The sequence below is a fragment of the Nylanderia fulva genome, unplaced genomic scaffold (genome assembly GCF_048542155.1).
Source record: "Nylanderia fulva isolate GAGA-0341 unplaced genomic scaffold, ASM4854215v1 Scaffold22, whole genome shotgun sequence".
Classification (NCBI taxonomy): domain Eukaryota; kingdom Metazoa; phylum Arthropoda; class Insecta; order Hymenoptera; family Formicidae; genus Nylanderia; species Nylanderia fulva.
Window position 1 is genome coordinate 2,238,462 of NW_028190285.1, and position 16,076 is coordinate 2,254,537.

At 32.3% G+C, this 16,076-nt stretch overlaps 3 protein-coding genes across 9 annotated transcripts; all 3 read right to left on the bottom strand.

The window, feature by feature from the left end:
- Positions 1 to 3,224: 3,224 nt before the first annotated feature.
- Positions 3,225 to 7,773, bottom strand: LOC146723212 (rho GDP-dissociation inhibitor 2-like). 2 transcript variants are annotated; one of them, XM_085482755.1, is made up of 5 exons: positions 7,377 to 7,773; positions 7,143 to 7,292; positions 6,151 to 6,330; positions 5,650 to 5,874; positions 3,225 to 5,455 (listed from the first exon to the last, which is right to left on the bottom strand). In XM_085482755.1, exons 3-5 carry the CDS (start codon positions 6,326 to 6,328, stop codon positions 5,256 to 5,258), a joined length of 603 nt encoding a protein of 200 aa, XP_085338881.1. In that variant the 5' UTR covers positions 6,329 to 6,330; positions 7,143 to 7,292; positions 7,377 to 7,773; the 3' UTR covers positions 3,225 to 5,255. The 2 variants fall into 2 exon arrangements, with proteins under 2 accessions (XP_085338881.1, XP_085338880.1); XM_085482754.1 differs by lacking the exon at positions 7,143 to 7,292 and having other exon boundaries at positions 7,377 to 7,766.
- A 201-nt stretch (positions 7,774 to 7,974) lies between these two features.
- LOC114932741 (rho GDP-dissociation inhibitor) lies at positions 7,975 to 11,349 on the bottom strand. The gene is made up of 6 exons (XM_029305091.2): positions 10,647 to 11,349; positions 10,313 to 10,552; positions 10,038 to 10,233; positions 9,556 to 9,862; positions 8,492 to 9,440; positions 7,975 to 8,334 (listed from the first exon to the last, which is right to left on the bottom strand). The coding sequence occupies exons 1-6, from the start codon at positions 11,347 to 11,349 to the stop codon at positions 8,147 to 8,149; spliced, it is 2,583 nt and encodes an 860-aa protein (XP_029160924.2). The 3' UTR covers positions 7,975 to 8,146.
- LOC114932740 (phosphoribosyl pyrophosphate synthase-associated protein 2) lies at positions 11,312 to 15,908 on the bottom strand. 6 transcript variants are annotated; one of them, XM_029305086.2, is made up of 7 exons: positions 15,836 to 15,908; positions 15,496 to 15,684; positions 14,946 to 15,097; positions 13,992 to 14,400; positions 13,500 to 13,778; positions 13,278 to 13,424; positions 11,382 to 12,285 (listed from the first exon to the last, which is right to left on the bottom strand). In XM_029305086.2, exons 3-7 carry the CDS (start codon positions 15,020 to 15,022, stop codon positions 12,127 to 12,129), a joined length of 1,071 nt encoding a protein of 356 aa, XP_029160919.1. In that variant the 5' UTR covers positions 15,023 to 15,097; positions 15,496 to 15,684; positions 15,836 to 15,908; the 3' UTR covers positions 11,382 to 12,126. The 6 variants fall into 6 exon arrangements, with proteins under 6 accessions (XP_085338877.1, XP_029160919.1, XP_085338876.1 ...); XM_085482750.1 differs by having other exon boundaries at positions 15,496 to 15,721; positions 15,836 to 15,854; XM_085482751.1 differs by lacking the exons at positions 11,382 to 12,285; positions 15,836 to 15,908 and adding an exon at positions 11,312 to 11,375 and having other exon boundaries at positions 15,496 to 15,829.
- Between the last annotated feature and the right edge of the window lie 168 nt (positions 15,909 to 16,076).

Below are 16,076 nucleotides of genomic sequence, written 5' to 3' on the forward strand. Positions count from 1 at the left end.
AAATCTGAAAGGTAGCAGATCCAATCTGTTCGAGATCTGTAAGCGAGTCTCTCAGTTCCGATTCATGCAAATCTCCCTGCTGACTACCTCTAGATTGATGAGATTAACTAAACCAAGGTTTGACCTGACTCGGTAATACTCGCCTAATAAGCGCGCATGTTTCCAATTAAAGCAGACAGATATATCATACATCACTCGCGATGATAAAAGAAATCTAAATTAACGGTTGTCCTCCCTGCATTTTTTGATATTAATTTACTACGATTTAAAGAAAAATTTAGGAAATACATACTATTCACCGAATTATAAAATTACAACTTTGAATTAATTAATTGATTTTATATAATACTAAATATTATTATAACATGCGCGCTTATGTGTTGTACTAAAAATTGGTTAATTTTATAATAATAAAGATTAAAGAGTATTATTAAATAGTGCTTGCATATAAGTAATATTTAAGACGCACATATTCTAATTTTCTTCTTGTTAATAGATATCGCTCATTAACCCCGCGTCAAATTTGTTGTCAAGTTGTTTTTTAGGATTCAATCAATGTTATATCATCAAGGAATACATCAATGATAACTCGGGATTCCGTTACAAGTTTCGCATGGAGCACAATCGTTCGGCCTGAGCGACCCATTAAAAAAGCCCTAATTAGTCGAATAACTACTACTTAATTCGATTTGGCTCGGGGAGCCAGGGACTTTTTCGAGCGTGTCTAACGAGAACATCTCGTCCGGGATCGTTCGCTTTCCGGAAACATACTGTCTTTTTCAGTGTGAAAACGTCCCTCTTTTCTTCACTTGTATCCGTAAATACGTAAAATTTCGTCATATCTTGTTCCTTTTTTAATTTCTCGGTCATATTTTAGAGTAATTATGCATGTGCGAGAAGACATTGATGTGATGTTTTGTTCGCCAAATTGCTTCAAGTTTCATTATCAAGCTTCGATAAGCTTGATAAGCGAGCCTTAATTATAACTAAAAATTACTAACATGTAAATATTTGTCGCAATCAATTTGATAAATGAAAATCAAGATCACTTTCGCTCGCAATTATTCACAATGCATATCATCATGCAATATAGCTTATTCCATGTCCATTATAACACATACATATGCTTGTTCAATTCACATTCACAATTGCTATCGAAACTATTGAATGCATCTTAGGTAATGTTTTAGCATTATATTCATTGCACAAGTTCAACACACACGATTACCTAGAAATCTTACCTTGCAATGCAATCAATGAACTTGGAGAATTGAGTTCGATTTCCCCAATAACAATACAATACATTGTTAACATAATTTATGCTTGAACTCTGAGCAAAAGAAGAATGCACTATATATGCAATATGGAGTTATTGTTTCGTAATAAAATAAAAAAATGATTACTCTCTTGCAATAACAAGAAGCGTCTTTATACTACATTCAATTTTAGTAACGATGGCAACTGACCTTTTCTTAGAATTATTTAAGTCCTTTTGTCATTATAAATATAAATTTTGATATTTATGTGACGAGATATACTCTCTCAATTCGCACGTTTAATTTGCATTTTCGTAGACATGAAGAAATGATAATTATTGCATTGATTTTTGGGAAACTCTCTTCGCAAACTTTTTTTTCATGCAATGAATAATTTCTTAATTCTGCGACTATACAATAACTTTAATTGAACACGAAGATTCCACACTCTACGCATGTATTTCGATTTTTCCTGCACAGCATTTTTTTCACACTTGAAATCTCGGAAAGTATAATATCAATCTTTTCTCTTTTCCCTTAATGTCTCAATATCTTTGATAGAGTTACCTTTCTCGTCACAATATAAAATATTTATCATTAAAATTTTGAAAAGATACAAATAATTCGAAAAAAATTTTAATTGTCAGATGTATATAATTAATTTGCAATATATGTGAATCAATATAGAAGAATTTAAAAGACACAGATAACATATTAATAATTAATAATCAAATATAACGTATTAATAAAATTAATTAAATATTTCAAAAATCAATATATAAAAGTTACTTTGGAAAATTATTTTAACCATTGTAATAAATCCGAAAAATAATAAATAAATTCATCATATACAGAAAAAATCACAAGATATTTCCACATTGGGAATACATTTATAAAAAAAATGAGATCATCTGTGGATCGCTGTTCCACAGATTTAATTTAAACGACAAAAATTATATTCGCACAAGGCTGATTGATTTTTCACTTTCTGCGAATTCAATATTATACTTCGTATTTCTGTTGCGTCTTGACTCTGTACGCAAACGCATTTTCGCGTCGCTGACGGGCGCAAGGCAGATAGGTTCGCTGACCGGCCGGCGCGAAGGATGGCAGAGGGAACGCGCCACGAGAAAGCTCGCGAAGAGAGTAGACCGTGACCGTGGCCGTGACCGTGACCGAGTTGTTGCAATCGCGATATAGACATCGCCACCAGCAACGACATAAATCGTCGGCGATGTTACCGAAAAAATATATAAATTCGCACACATGTATTTATAAATATATACTTATATTATGGTTGAATTAGGAGAACTAATCACAAAAAATTTATGTACCTAATATAAGTATATATCTTTACATTGATAGATAGATATTTAGAAATGATATAGCTTAAATGTAAAATATTTGCATTCTGAAATATTTTACATTAAAGCTGTTTCACGTTAACTGGCGGTACATTATACATATTTGAATAAAAGTATGTTTAATTTAACGATTTTTTTTGTACTGTCATTAGTAGTTTATATCGGATTTCAAATTGGCATGAACGATTTGAATTTGTCCTCTTTCAAACTCTTGCTTTTGTAAAACCAAAAAAATAAAATCTTTTTATTTTTTTAATCGTTTTTAGAGACATTTATTTACGTTCATGCTATTATGAAAACCAAGTATCGTGTGAAACAAATGCCAGATTGTAAACTTAATTCTAACATATAATTTGATATCAACAATTCCAATTCATTTCAAATGTTCAAAGATATTTATAATGTAATAATAATGATTGATATAAAACGTCATTTCTTTACAAAAATCTATATCAATTTTAAATAAATAGCGCACTTTGTATTAGTTATGTTATCCGATTTTGCCAATATATCTCGACATTCATAAATTTTTCATTAGTTTATCTAAGGATAAAAATAAATGTAATATAAAATAATTTAGTTGGATAAAGAGAGGCAAAGAGAATAGTGACATAGTTTGTATATTTGCTATACAATAATCGCATTCGCCGCATACAATATATATATATTGCGTCACATAATACAAATGAATACGCGTGATATACAAAGTACGATGAAGTACACACAAATTCTAAGTTCAATTAATCCCAGACAACTCTAGAAGACTCTCTTTTTTTCTTTTTTTCCTCCGTCATTTGGAAGATACGAATGAATGTACAAAAAAGAGCGATAAAGGAAAAACTAAAGATCCACTTCTATTCGACGATTTAAAAAAATGCTATTGGAGCTAAAAGGACACAATCGTAACACGGCTATGTCGTGTGTGTAGTGGAAAAATATGTTTTGGATGAAAAATGCACGATGAACGTGATTCTATTTTATCGGCACAAATATGCATGTATCAATATATATTTTGTGTAACTTTCCAATGAAGTAACTATTCTCAATCTATTTGTTTCTTTCATGAAGCTCGTAGTAAAGGTACAAAATGTCTATACTAATATATATTCTTCTCTTTGTCATCGCTCATTATCGTACAAATACGTGGCATTCCTAGCCTACACGATTGATCGATACGATTATCGGAAAAACACCACAGGCTCTAACACAGTATGGTTATACAAATATACAAATTTTGTTTTTACACATTGATTAATTATTGACGATGTGTGCGCATCTCTAAGGATTAGGGCTTTTCAATGATTCTAGTTATTTGCGTGATAAACGCATTTGCTACGTTCCATGAAGGACATGGTTGTCGGAACTTTCAATTTGTATATATTGCAGAATTTATGTTAATATTATTCTCGATAATAATCCTCGAGCATTATATTTGTAAGATACTTGGTTGAGCCAATAAATCAGTGTATATATAGATATATATTCTTGCCAACACAAGGCAATATATAGGAATAATTATATCACAAAATAAAGATATAAATGAAATAGTATCATCTTATCATCAGCATTATAGGGCCACGATCGAAAATTGACTGCGACTATTTATGGCACTACCTATCAAGAGGTTTTTTTTATATTTTTGACCAAGGCAATTTCACATATACACTATATGTAACAAAAAAATATTAAGAAAAAATCTTTGATATAAATTATATAAAGCTATTAAAAGTCGTCAATAAAGAGATAATTTTTTTACATTTCAATAAATATAAATAATAATTATAAGCAAAAATTTGTGTCATCTATTTCGCAAAACGATAAGAGTTTATTTTATTTATGAGATCAGTAACTGATTAAAATTAATTAATTATATTATGTAATTAAATATAATTTACTTTGCAATGCAATATTCAAAATGTATTATGAATATAATATGAATTTTTTTTAGAAATATTCTGGCTTAGAAGCATTATAGTTATCTCTTTTTGTAACCTTTCTCTTTCATCAGTTTTTTAGTTAATAGATATTTAACATATAATTTTGTATAACACTATATATAGAATGTTAAATATATGACAAATATATAATAATCGAGCAAAGTTTGAGCACTGTCCGAAAACCATGTTATACAAATATTATCTAAATATTTTGGAGCATTTTCTTTCCTCTTAATTAGTATTATACATATATAGTGGATCAATTGTTGGCTTTAACATTCACTATAAATTTCACTCATGCATCTAATACTCATCATTCCTGGAAACACTGGTTTGTCACGACGTGTGTCACTTAAGTCATTACTACTGGTGTCTGCTTGTCTAGTGACTAAAGATTATGTGTACGTATACTTTGCAATTCTTGTATGAATACTACTTCTATGATTGAATATTCAATCAATTACAAACAAAACTCTTACTTTAAATATTGATTATATCCTTTCTCTCTTCTGTTACTCAAAATATATTATTAATTTTTATGGCAACGCCGAGACCAACTAAAGAATATTATAATCATTCATTCAAGTCAGTGTTTTGGCATTTCATGTTCTTAATTATTACTTGCAAAGTGTGATAAGGCTAGGAATTGCAAATTATCCTCTTCCTGACTTCCTTGTAGCCAAACAGAATAAAATGATTTATTCTTTCCAATCCTTCTTGATTTCGAACGCCCATTCCCACTTGAGATGTTCATGCTTGTCATCGTCTGTGAAGAGAGAACTGACGCTGTAAGATCCTCTTGCTACAACTCCGGATGGCGCATCCTCGGGTGGAGTAGTATAAGATTGAAGCTCCGTTTTAGGAGGATACGAGCCTACCATATGTGTCATCTTGTCAACTGAAACAAACATTGTAGATGTAAAAGCTATTCAATCATGCTTCGTATAAAGATTGATTATAGTATATTCTATTCTATTTACCTGTTACTCCTAATTTGAATTTGAAAAGCATTAACGAGAAATCGAATTCACAATAATTAAAAATTCAAGTGATATTGGACTACACACAAAGTAATAAAAAGTAAAAACATACCAGGCACACCAAGGCGATACGTCTTCTGAACGTATTTCAATCCATGCACAATCTCACGCTGTACAATAAAATCGATCCTGATTTTGTAGCTTACGCCCTCCTTGATCACAAATGTCTGTTTTTTCAATTGCGATAAATCACCAGTCAAGTCTAACTCCATATCCGGTCGATCGACGACGCACAGCGCCAGTTTCTTTACTATTACTTTTCTAGGATCAGTGGGGTCTAAAAACAGCATGCACCAGGATGTTACTATATTGCAAATGTATTAATATTACAAAATAATGAGTTATTTTTCTCTGCATTTTTTACAATGAGATTGAGATATGGTCATCATATTTATGAACAAATAGGGATAAATAAGAAAGTATACATTTTAATGTTTTATACGCACACAACTATTGTGATGTAAATGTAACTAAATTATTTAAAATCATAGGAATCAGATCTTTATGTCGAAATACAGACGCTTTAAGCAATAATTAGAACAAAGAAACTCACCCACTACGATACCACCAGCCTTCGCTTCTCCCAGAAGCGTCTCCTTATACTTGCGTAAACTTTCATCCTCCTTGTCCGCTTCCAGGATCTGTTCAATGCTCTTCTCCGGTGGAGGCTTATAATCTGATTCCAATTCCTCCTCCAACGCATCTACATGATCACCCGTAGGGTCAGACATCGCTATATGTTCAAACCAAGAAAGATATATAAATATATCTTATATAAACAAATATAACTTATATATAAGAGAGAAAAGGAAAGGAAAAAAGAACGCGTTATCAGAATTTTCTCTCAGCGTAAAATTCTCGAGAATTCGGCAAAGCGAGGCGGTGCAAAAGCGCGCACTATCGTGTATATCGGCCGGAATATTTTTAGAAAGTTCTGAAAGATCGATCAGCCAGTCGCGCGTAATGACAGAAACTAATGAGAGATCCTTTTAATCGGTCTCGTCTTCCTCACCTTCTGCACTTTCTCGCACCTCGGAAATGCAAAAGTACAATTGAATCGATCGAGATCCTGCATGCATGTATCACAATCCGTTTATTTCAATTACATATCTGTCCTGCATTCTTTTTATTTATAAAATTATATAGATACATTAGCGAGTCTCCCCACCCTTTTTTCTCCGAGATGAGAGAAAGCAGACAAATGTAAAGTCTAAAAAAACCAATGAAAGCTTCTTCTCGCTTACTAGGGGGTAATACGTGTATTTTTACTCGCTTTTTTTTTCGGTATCTCTTATCTTTTCTCCGAGTATATTAATTATTCCAAGCTCGAAAAGGTGTAACAAAATACGATAAGAACATTTATTTCCGTCCGAAATGTGACTCCGAAATTTTTTTAACGCACTTTTAACCTGTTCTTTTTTTTTTTGATACAATAACCGAGAAATGCATTTCCGATGACATAAATATTTAAGGAATTGGATCGATTTTCGCCAGCTGTAACTGAATGAACTCGGTGAAAATTTTGCCGGCTCCGATAATGTTTACCTGTTCGTCGATCGCACGTTTTACATTTCAGATCAAAAGCACGGAGCAGATTTGGGTCAAGAATTTCCGAGAAACCAAATTATACGTCGTTGAAGAACAACAAGCGTCGTGCAGACACAGACTGCTTTCGCTTAAACTGCTTCGGTTTCGCTGTAGAAGACGCGGCGAACTTTTGATATAATCGCGTTTTTATGTAACACAAGATATTCGTTGTACTCTCGAAAAAACACTCACCGAGTCGCTCTCGGGGATGCCTTGACAGGAGACGGCTTGTGCGACGACACGGGACAAGATACGGTCCTCGGGTCCGCGAAAAATACGCACCGAATTATCGGCAGATCGCTTAATCTCGTTTGTCTCTTACACCCCTCCGCTTCGTGCTTCGCCGAGCGGAAGGCACAGACAACATGGCGGCTCCTTCAAAAGGGCGGGTACTTCCTGCGACCGCGAATCAGCTCGCCTGAACGGAGGTTAGGCGAGCGCGAAGCGCTCCGAGTTTGACATTTGACACGTGTTTAGCTGTCAACTGAGATATATATGACGAGATTTGATCGCCGTAAATTTGTCCGAAGTATAAAGGGATCTTTATGCGAGAAAACGCGATTCGATGATTCTAGTTTCTCTTTCGAGACTATTCATATCGATTGTCGCATATTTGGCTAGTTTCACGATCATTTGATATTGAGCTACCTTCAGACTTATTCTAATTCTGATTGAAAATAAATTCTAATTCTGAATAATAATATAGTTCTGAAAACGAAAAATGTGATGAGTAAATCATTTCATTCTTTAAGTTACCATATTTTGCATATAAAGATGTTTGTGCGAAAAATTGATTTTTTAAATTGCTATATTTTTAATACAAAATTAAATTATTTATAGCAATTATATTTATTAAGAGTTATAAAGTATAATTCAACATGAATTAATGGAAAAGTTTGTCTATTTTATATCTAATCATTGTTTAATCTATATTATATTAGAATAAATATATAGAACTTCTTTCATTTATCTTTAAGATTACAAGATATCTCTTGTACATCTTCAGAAATTAGTTCAACCTTTTGTAATATACCTTGACAATATTCCAAAAGTGCATCTATTCCTGTTTTGTTCCTAAAATTGGGTCGACAATTATGTAATTTTTGATGCAACAATTCAGGATAGATCTTTGCGACATGTTTCAAAGCATCTAAAAAAACAATGAAACTATATTAATTTATAAACACTATATTAATTATATTTAACTACTGAAATGTATTAAGATTTATATTAAATTAAAAACTAAATTAGATTAAAGAAGAAATACAAGTGTAAAAAGAAAGAAATATAATAGTAAAATTTATTACCCAGCATTATCTCTTGGAAGCGAGACTCTGGATCATCCAAATGAATAATCATTGTTGTATACAAAGCATCAATATGACTCCTGCTATCGATAGTATCATAAGTTTCAGATGCAGTGTTCCATATATCAACGAGCGCTTCCACAGCAGCATAACGAACGTCATCGCAACCATCGTCGAGTCTTTTCAATATCACTGGATATGTGCGATGGATATGTTCCTCGTTCAGACATGATAATCCTTGCCCAACTGTTATCAGTAAACAAATGGCTCGCATGGAGTATAGTCTAGTTTTCTTCGCTTTGTCGTCCACCAGACTGATCAAAACGGGCACGACTTTGTTGAAGATGGACGAAAACTCGTCTATTGTAATACAAATGCTGGATTGTCCATTTTCAGATGAGCCGGAATTAATTATCTTGTTCTGCAGGATGGCACAGAGGCAGCAAATCGCGGCTGTCCGAATAGCTTCAGCTGCTCTACCAGCGGTCCAGATGAGCCCAGGCACAATCAATTCCTCGATAATTGTATTCACGAATTTATGCGGATCCTCGATATGTTGATATAAATTTTCATTGTTACCGAAGTACTCCGAAAGCAGAATAAAGTGTCGCAGCTTCAACTCGGGATCGGCGTCCTTGCTCATGGTTTTTTTGAGAATAGGTAATACGAGGTCCATATTATGCGCCATGGCGATTTCAGCTCTACTTAAACAAGCGCAAAATATTTGTGACTCCGCACTGCAAATCGACCACGAGGCGCAATCGTCGTGAACTGACATTAACAGTGGTTTTATTTGATTGAAAAAAAGATCTTCGTTATCCTTCAGCGAGTTTATGTCGACGAGCACCTCCAAGAGTCTGTTGGCTTCCTCGCGAATGAAAAATTCCACGCTCATCGCGTACACGGTGAATATTACGGTGAATAATTCTTGAGTAATTGTCACGCAATCCTGCAATTAAGATATATCGTTACATCTAAAAAAATATACAAGAAGAATTAAACTAAATTTGAAATAAATAATTAACAAGGAAATAAAAAAGTAAATATATTTAGAATATCTTTACCTCTTTACAAACTATGAGAAGGAAATCGCAGCAAGATAGTATTTGACATTGATAATTGCTCTTTTTGCTTTGGCAAACATATGGTCGTTGCAAGAAATGCGCGATTTTGTCCAGCTGTAATGAAAGTGTTCTCCGTTCGCTACCGCTGATAATCGCCGCGAAGACACGTAGATGTCCAACTGTGAGACACTCTTCCAGAGTGGGAAGCACCAAGTGACAATAAATTTTAGGTTCCACAAAGTAGCCCAGATATCGCGCAGCTGTTTCCACACAGCCAATGACTCTTTTATCCTCATCGTTGCAGGCCCTGTAAACAAGTAACGAGTTATAAATCTTATACTGCTGTACAATCTTCTTAAAAAACGATCAATTTTATTTTTCTAAATAAAAATCATAGGATACAAATAGTCTGATTTTAAAGTGACAATTTGCTCCTAAATTTTGCATCTAATTTTCAAATAAGAAATGTTGCAAGTGTTTACCGATACATAGGTGGCAAGAGCTTTTCAATATATTGCGTAACATCCTCTTCAACATTTAATATCAATACACAGAGTAATTGTGCAGAGCGAACACGTATATCTGGCAACCAATCTCCAAGCTCGGCACTGATGCCATTAACAAGCCTACATAAATTCTGCTGTACAATTACACGACATCCTAAATTCGGTCTAGAAACTTAAGATCACAATCTTATGTATTGCAATCTTTCCAATCTATAATCTATCTATATATTCTCTCTTCTTAAGTAACTTACTCTCTGGTGGATAATGTTCTGGATCTTCCGTAAGAAAATCCATCTTATCTTTCAATTTTTTGTCGTTTTCGTTTTCTTCCATATACTTTCTTCCAGCAGCGTCCCACAGATTTGCTGCTTTTATACGAATCTTCTCAAGTTCATCATGCAATCCTGTCAGGATCAAAGGAAGAAGCCTATGCCACCAACCATATCTATCAGGCAGTTGTGTCAACCAGTAGCCAGCTACCTCAATTACAGCTATATAAATTTACAATAGAATTATTAAAAACTTGTGCAAGAGTTGAATAAAAATAAAAAAAAGAAAATTATGTAAAAAAAAATCTATTAATACCTTCTCTAACGATTCCACTTTGATCGAAGAGTCTCTGCGCCAGAGGAGTCGCCACATCTTCTATCGACTTGCTATTTCCATGTTGAATTACATCACCTATTGTTCTAACAGCGGCGAGCCGAACTCTGTAATGCTGGTGCGTAAAATTGCTCAAGATAGGTTTGATCAGGTGCTCTGATTGCGAATAGAAATGCCTGGATAAAGTCTTCGCATAATCGGATATGCATCTGCAGCTCTCCTTCTTTACATTCGGATAGTTATCCATAACGGTGCGGACCAATATTGCTGTCACATCCTGGATGTAGGGCGCCAACACATCTTTGTACTTCACAATTATGGTACGCAGAAGAGACACGGACTTCAAGCGAACTTCCTCCGATGGCTCGAGCTGTTCCTGCGCACCTAATCGTCTAGACATTATCGGTATAACGTAGATTATGTATTTGTCGTTGGGTGGCAGAGTCTCGAGGAAGATTTTTAATATTCCTACAGCCAGATCCCGACATATCTCGGTATTGTCGTTCAAGATTCTGACCAGAAATCTATCCACACTTTCCCATATTTTGATCAGATCGTCGAGCCTACTTGACATCTCTTCCTGAGATATATTTTTCATTATTTCTTCTAACGCTCGTCTACGACGATTTTTTTCATCTGCTTGCAACGAAACGGTAATCTTGTTTAATTCAAGATCCAATGACATGTTTTATTCGGGATGGATTTTTTTCTCTGAAATCAAAACGACAGAAGATGATACGAAAGCACAGAACTTTGTACGAAATTACAGAGAATATAGGAAAGAATTAAATACTGTGTGTTTCCATGACAACATTCCCGCTTATGACAGATATATAGATTCTTTTTGACCATGCAATTTTACCACTATAAATTTACTAATTTACATATTTGTATTTTGTAAATACCTATTTAATATATATTTTCAATTTAATATATACTAAAATATCTATAAAAAAATTTTTGTATCTTGAAATATATTTATTATGTCTTGATCTAAAATACAAGGACTTTATATATAATCATACAACACAGTAAAGCTAAAACTAGATCACTGGTAAGCGCAGAATACACATCTATATATATGTGATTTTACAAGATCCTAAAATGTGTTACAGTATGTACTAATATACTGTAACGACTATATTTCACATTTGACTATCCTCATGATTGATTTTTTTGTACAACCTATGACTATATATTATATAGGGAAAAAATAACTACAAAAGAAATATGATTAAAGAATTCGGCCGATTATTATCATTGGTAAACGCAAGAGACTAGTTTTATACGTTCACTGTTCGTTTTTTCAAGTTGGGAAAATATAAAAATAGCGTAGAAAATTAAGAGACGGATATGTATTCTGGACATGGTCCCCGGCATCGACTTTTATGTGACTTTCAACTGTCTTTTTTTTTCATTCATAATTAAAATGTAACTTTTGATGCATAATTGCTCAGTATTTCTAATCTTCCAAAGTTACATTTTTAAATAAATAAGACATCGATTCTTTATTATGTATACGTCGGATCGCCTCCGCTAAAAGAACACTAATGTCGACAGTCTTGATTTTTGGACATTGCATTTTCTGCACGTCGTGTGGAATTGTATTGGTTACAACCACCTGGAAAAATTTAACCGCATTTATTTCCGATTTTTCAGATGTTAAAAAATATAATGCCTCTAATTTTAACAGAGTTGGGTAAGTTAATTATTTTTTTAAAACCAAGTTAAAGTTAATGGCTTATAAAATTATTTTAGTTACGTTAAAAATTGCACGAACAAAAAACTAACTCAGTCAAAAGTTGAGTTAAGATTAAATTAAATTAAATCAAAAGTTAATTTTTAAAAATATTATTTATAATAAATGAAAATGTCATAATTTTAAAACTTTTAAATTTCATATTTTATTTGTTAATTTTTTAAATTTATATAAAATAAAATTTTGTTTTTTTATATAAAAATGTATTTTTTTCTTTGTTATTAGAATTAAGGAAAAAATTTATTTATTTTATTAATTCTTGTTAGAATGCTATACATTATACATCATAGAACGATTATTTTTCATTAAAATTTAATTATTATTAAAAATTTAATTGTCTAAAGCATGGATGCCCAACTAGTTTATTCGAGGGGCCAGATTAATAGAAGTTAACCCAACAGTACAAAAAAGAAGAAAATCGAATTTTTTTGTTTATACTCTCTGTTTCACTTTGAGGCGATAGAAACTTTAGCTTGCGAGACAGGTTTTGGACGGGCTTGATTTAGCAGTATTTATAAAAAATATTTTATGCACTACCACGAGGTATTCTATTTAATTAATATTTCTAAATTTTAATATTATAGAATATGCTCGCGAGCCGGATCGATAGGCTGTGCCGGACGTTGAGCATCCGTAATTTAAAGTTTAAGATTTTATAGAAAAAAAAAAATAACACTCAAAAGTAAAAAAAATTTTTAACTTAGGAAAAAAGAAGTTTAAGTTTAAAAATAACTACTTTAAGTTAAAAATTAATTTATTCTAAATTATTTAAGCTAAGTTAAAAGTTTTTAACTTTTTATTTAATTTTTAATTAATTAGTACCACTACCCAACCTTGAATTTTAATATCGTTACCTCATCGATCAGAGACTCTTGGATGAGCTTAGGCGCGTCCGAGCTAAGCAAACCATGTGTAGCTAAGACATATATTTTATAAGCCCCTCTCTCCTTAAGTACTTCAGCAGCCGCTACGTAAGATTGAACATCATCTATCATATCATCCTAAAAATTATTTTTTCAAATATAAATTATATGCGATCATATAGATATGATATAAATGAATACAATCTTACTTACCACCATAATAGCAATACGTCCTCCGACATCTCCGACAACACTTATAGGTGGTTTTTCTTTCGCGGGATGCAAAGGCACACCTACGCCAACTTCCATAGTGCGCGCAGCCAACGCTAATCCAGGTGGCGAATAACGACCATCATTCATATCGGATTCAGCCTCTCTCTGTTCTCCGTGAATCACCGCAATTCCCAAACGCAGTCTTTCAGCGTAGCTAGTCGCTTTCTTCGCACTACCTGGATTTCTTGCAACGATCACAGAATTATGATAGTCAGGAATCTGAGAAAAAAAGTAACATTTTATAAATAAAAAAAAGCATTACATAAAATATTTGACATATTATTTTCAAAATTGTGAAAAAAGAAAAATGTTATATAGAAGATATTTAAATAAAATAGTTATATATATTAAAGCAATTTAAAATATACTTAATAAAGTAATAAAGATGAGGATTTATATAATATTTGTATTATAGTAAAAAATGTTACATACGGATTCTTGAATGTATTGTAGTAGAAATGGGCTAGCTCTCAGATTATCCACGGGAACATCAAAAAATCCTTGAATTTCCTTTTGATGTAGATCCATGGTAATAATGTGAGTTAGGCCACTTGTACACAGCATTTTTGCTAAAAGCTTGGATACTATACAGCCACGCTTACGCATTTTGCACTGCTTGGAATAAGGTAGATATGGAATTACTCCAACAATATTTTTGGCCGATGATGTTTTGCAGGCATAGGCCATGATGAGAAGCTCCATTATGTTATTGTTTACATCTTTTGTACCAGTTTGGATCAAATACAAGTCTTTGCCACGTACAGAATCTCCTATCTCTACCATTGTCTCACGATTCGTTTTGTGATACACAGCACATCCACCAGGTTTTATACCTAGACGACTGTGAGAATAAAAAGTATGTTAAATTACATATATAATATTCTTCAAAAATATCTTTTGCATATCTTTCTTTTTTTATAAAATAAATTTAAATGTTATTAAACATTAATTTCACAATCATAATAATTATTAAACATTCTAAAATAAGTTGGTAATACGTATTAAGCTTATCTAAAATTTATATTTTGCAACTTTAAATATTTATTTATAAAATAATAAAGTAATTTTGATTTAAAGAATCAAACAAATAATATATAATTATATATAATAATATATAAACTTGTATCTATTTTAAATTAATTATCTCTCAAAATATATTAGAACATTATTATTTTTTTTTTTCTTTTAATTGCACATATTTTTATGTATAATGTATGTTTTTTTTTCTCTTCTTTCAATTTCAATATATAAATCTAATAATATAAAAAGAGATATAAAAAGTAGCTTGAATTAATAGTACAATTGTTTTTGCACAGCATAATCCCAATAATACATGAAAATAATATCAAATATTTATATTACGTAATCTACTATAATATCACTCACTTTGCAATCAAATTGGCGAGTTCTGGATGAGAATTTCCTGCAATTATTACTATATCTGATGCAACTGGCTTCTCCATTATTTTTTGAGGATGTTCAGCAGCTACGTAATACACCTCTGAGGCCTCCGGAGAATTAATAATGGCAAGAGCTCTCTATAAAGAAATTAATTTTATCTTTTTAATCAGAATATATTAAAATAAACAAAATTTATAATATTCAAAAAGAAAAAATACAAGATCACATAACTGTAGAAAAATTATGAATAAAATGTAAATAAAATCATAATTTAAATTTAAAAAAAAGTAGTCAATAACACATTATAAGAAAAAAATAAAGAACCTTCGCGTATATACTTGCATGAATTTGTAGAAAAAATTAAAATTGTATGAAAAAAAAAATTGTGAAACACGGCCACGTACGTGCAAAAGTGAGTGTTTTCGCTATCTAAACAAACAATCGATCAAACTCCGTCTTTACTTACGACGAAATAAATTCTACTGCGTCAATTAGTATGAACGTAAATTCGATTATAGCATTATTACATCTATACCTTTATCAATTCAGTCGCTGCTCAATCGCAGGAGATAATCGCTACTAGTTTTACAAAAGCTGACCCAAAAAACATGCAATGTATTTTCCAATTATCCACCTCTTGATAACTGTTGATAGCTTAGCGTCGTAATGTAAACTCCTGTTACGTGCATCTGCGCGGTTTATGCTTTTCATCTGAAGTTGGCCACTTTTGAATTATAAACAGATATGTTCGCGTATCACGACTATCGATAGAAATTTTTTTTTATAATTACTTTACACATTTTTTTACAGATCGATAATCTGACATTCATCTTCTTCGAATCTCTTTCATCGATCGCTTAATTTATTACACTTACGATTATTATAAATTATTATGGCTGCAATCCACTTGAGGCTACAAATGCTCCGCAGCGTTGTCCTTTTCTTTTCTTACAATAAATAAGGGAAGGAGGAGAGGAGGAATTCGAAGCATTTGTCCAGTGAATCGCAGCCATAGTTTCGATAGAGCAACTTTTGATCGACCAATCAGAACGACGGAACATTTGCTGCTTTCGTTCTGATTGGTCAATCGAAAGCAATGCTTAGGGCGATATTCAT

What these genes read in the sequence shown, in the direction of transcription:
- LOC146723212 (XM_085482755.1), bottom strand. Translation starts at nt 6,328, where the DNA reads ATGTCTGACCCTACGGGTGATCATGTAGATGCGTTGGAGGAGGAATTG. An exon ending in GGCTGGTGGTATCGTAGTGG is followed by an intron (nt 5,875 to 6,150) that starts GTGAGTTTCTTT and finishes TGCTGTTTTTAG; the next exon opens with ACCCCACTGATCCTAGAAAA. An exon ending in GTATCGCCTTGGTGTGCCTG is followed by an intron (nt 5,456 to 5,649) that starts GTATGTTTTTAC and finishes TGTTTGTTTCAG; the next exon opens with TTGACAAGATGACACATATG.
- LOC114932741 (XM_029305091.2), bottom strand. Translation starts at nt 11,349, where the DNA reads ATGTCATTGGATCTTGAATTAAACAAGATTACCGTTTCGTTGCAAGCA. An exon ending in AAGTGGAATCGTTAGAGAAG is followed by an intron (nt 10,553 to 10,646) that starts GTATTAATAGAT and finishes AAATTTATATAG; the next exon opens with CTGTAATTGAGGTAGCTGGC. An exon ending in CTTCCAAGAGATAATGCTGG is followed by an intron (nt 8,335 to 8,491) that starts GTAATAAATTTT and finishes TTGTTTTTTTAG; the next exon opens with ATGCTTTGAAACATGTCGCA.
- LOC114932740 (XM_029305086.2), bottom strand. Translation starts at nt 15,022, where the DNA reads ATGGAGAAGCCAGTTGCATCAGATATAGTAATAATTGCAGGAAATTCT. An exon ending in CTCGCCAATTTGATTGCAAA is followed by an intron (nt 14,401 to 14,945) that starts GTGAGTGATATT and finishes TTATTCTCACAG; the next exon opens with TCGTCTAGGTATAAAACCTG. An exon ending in TACAATACATTCAAGAATCC is followed by an intron (nt 13,779 to 13,991) that starts GTATGTAACATT and finishes TTTTTTTCTCAG; the next exon opens with ATTCCTGACTATCATAATTC.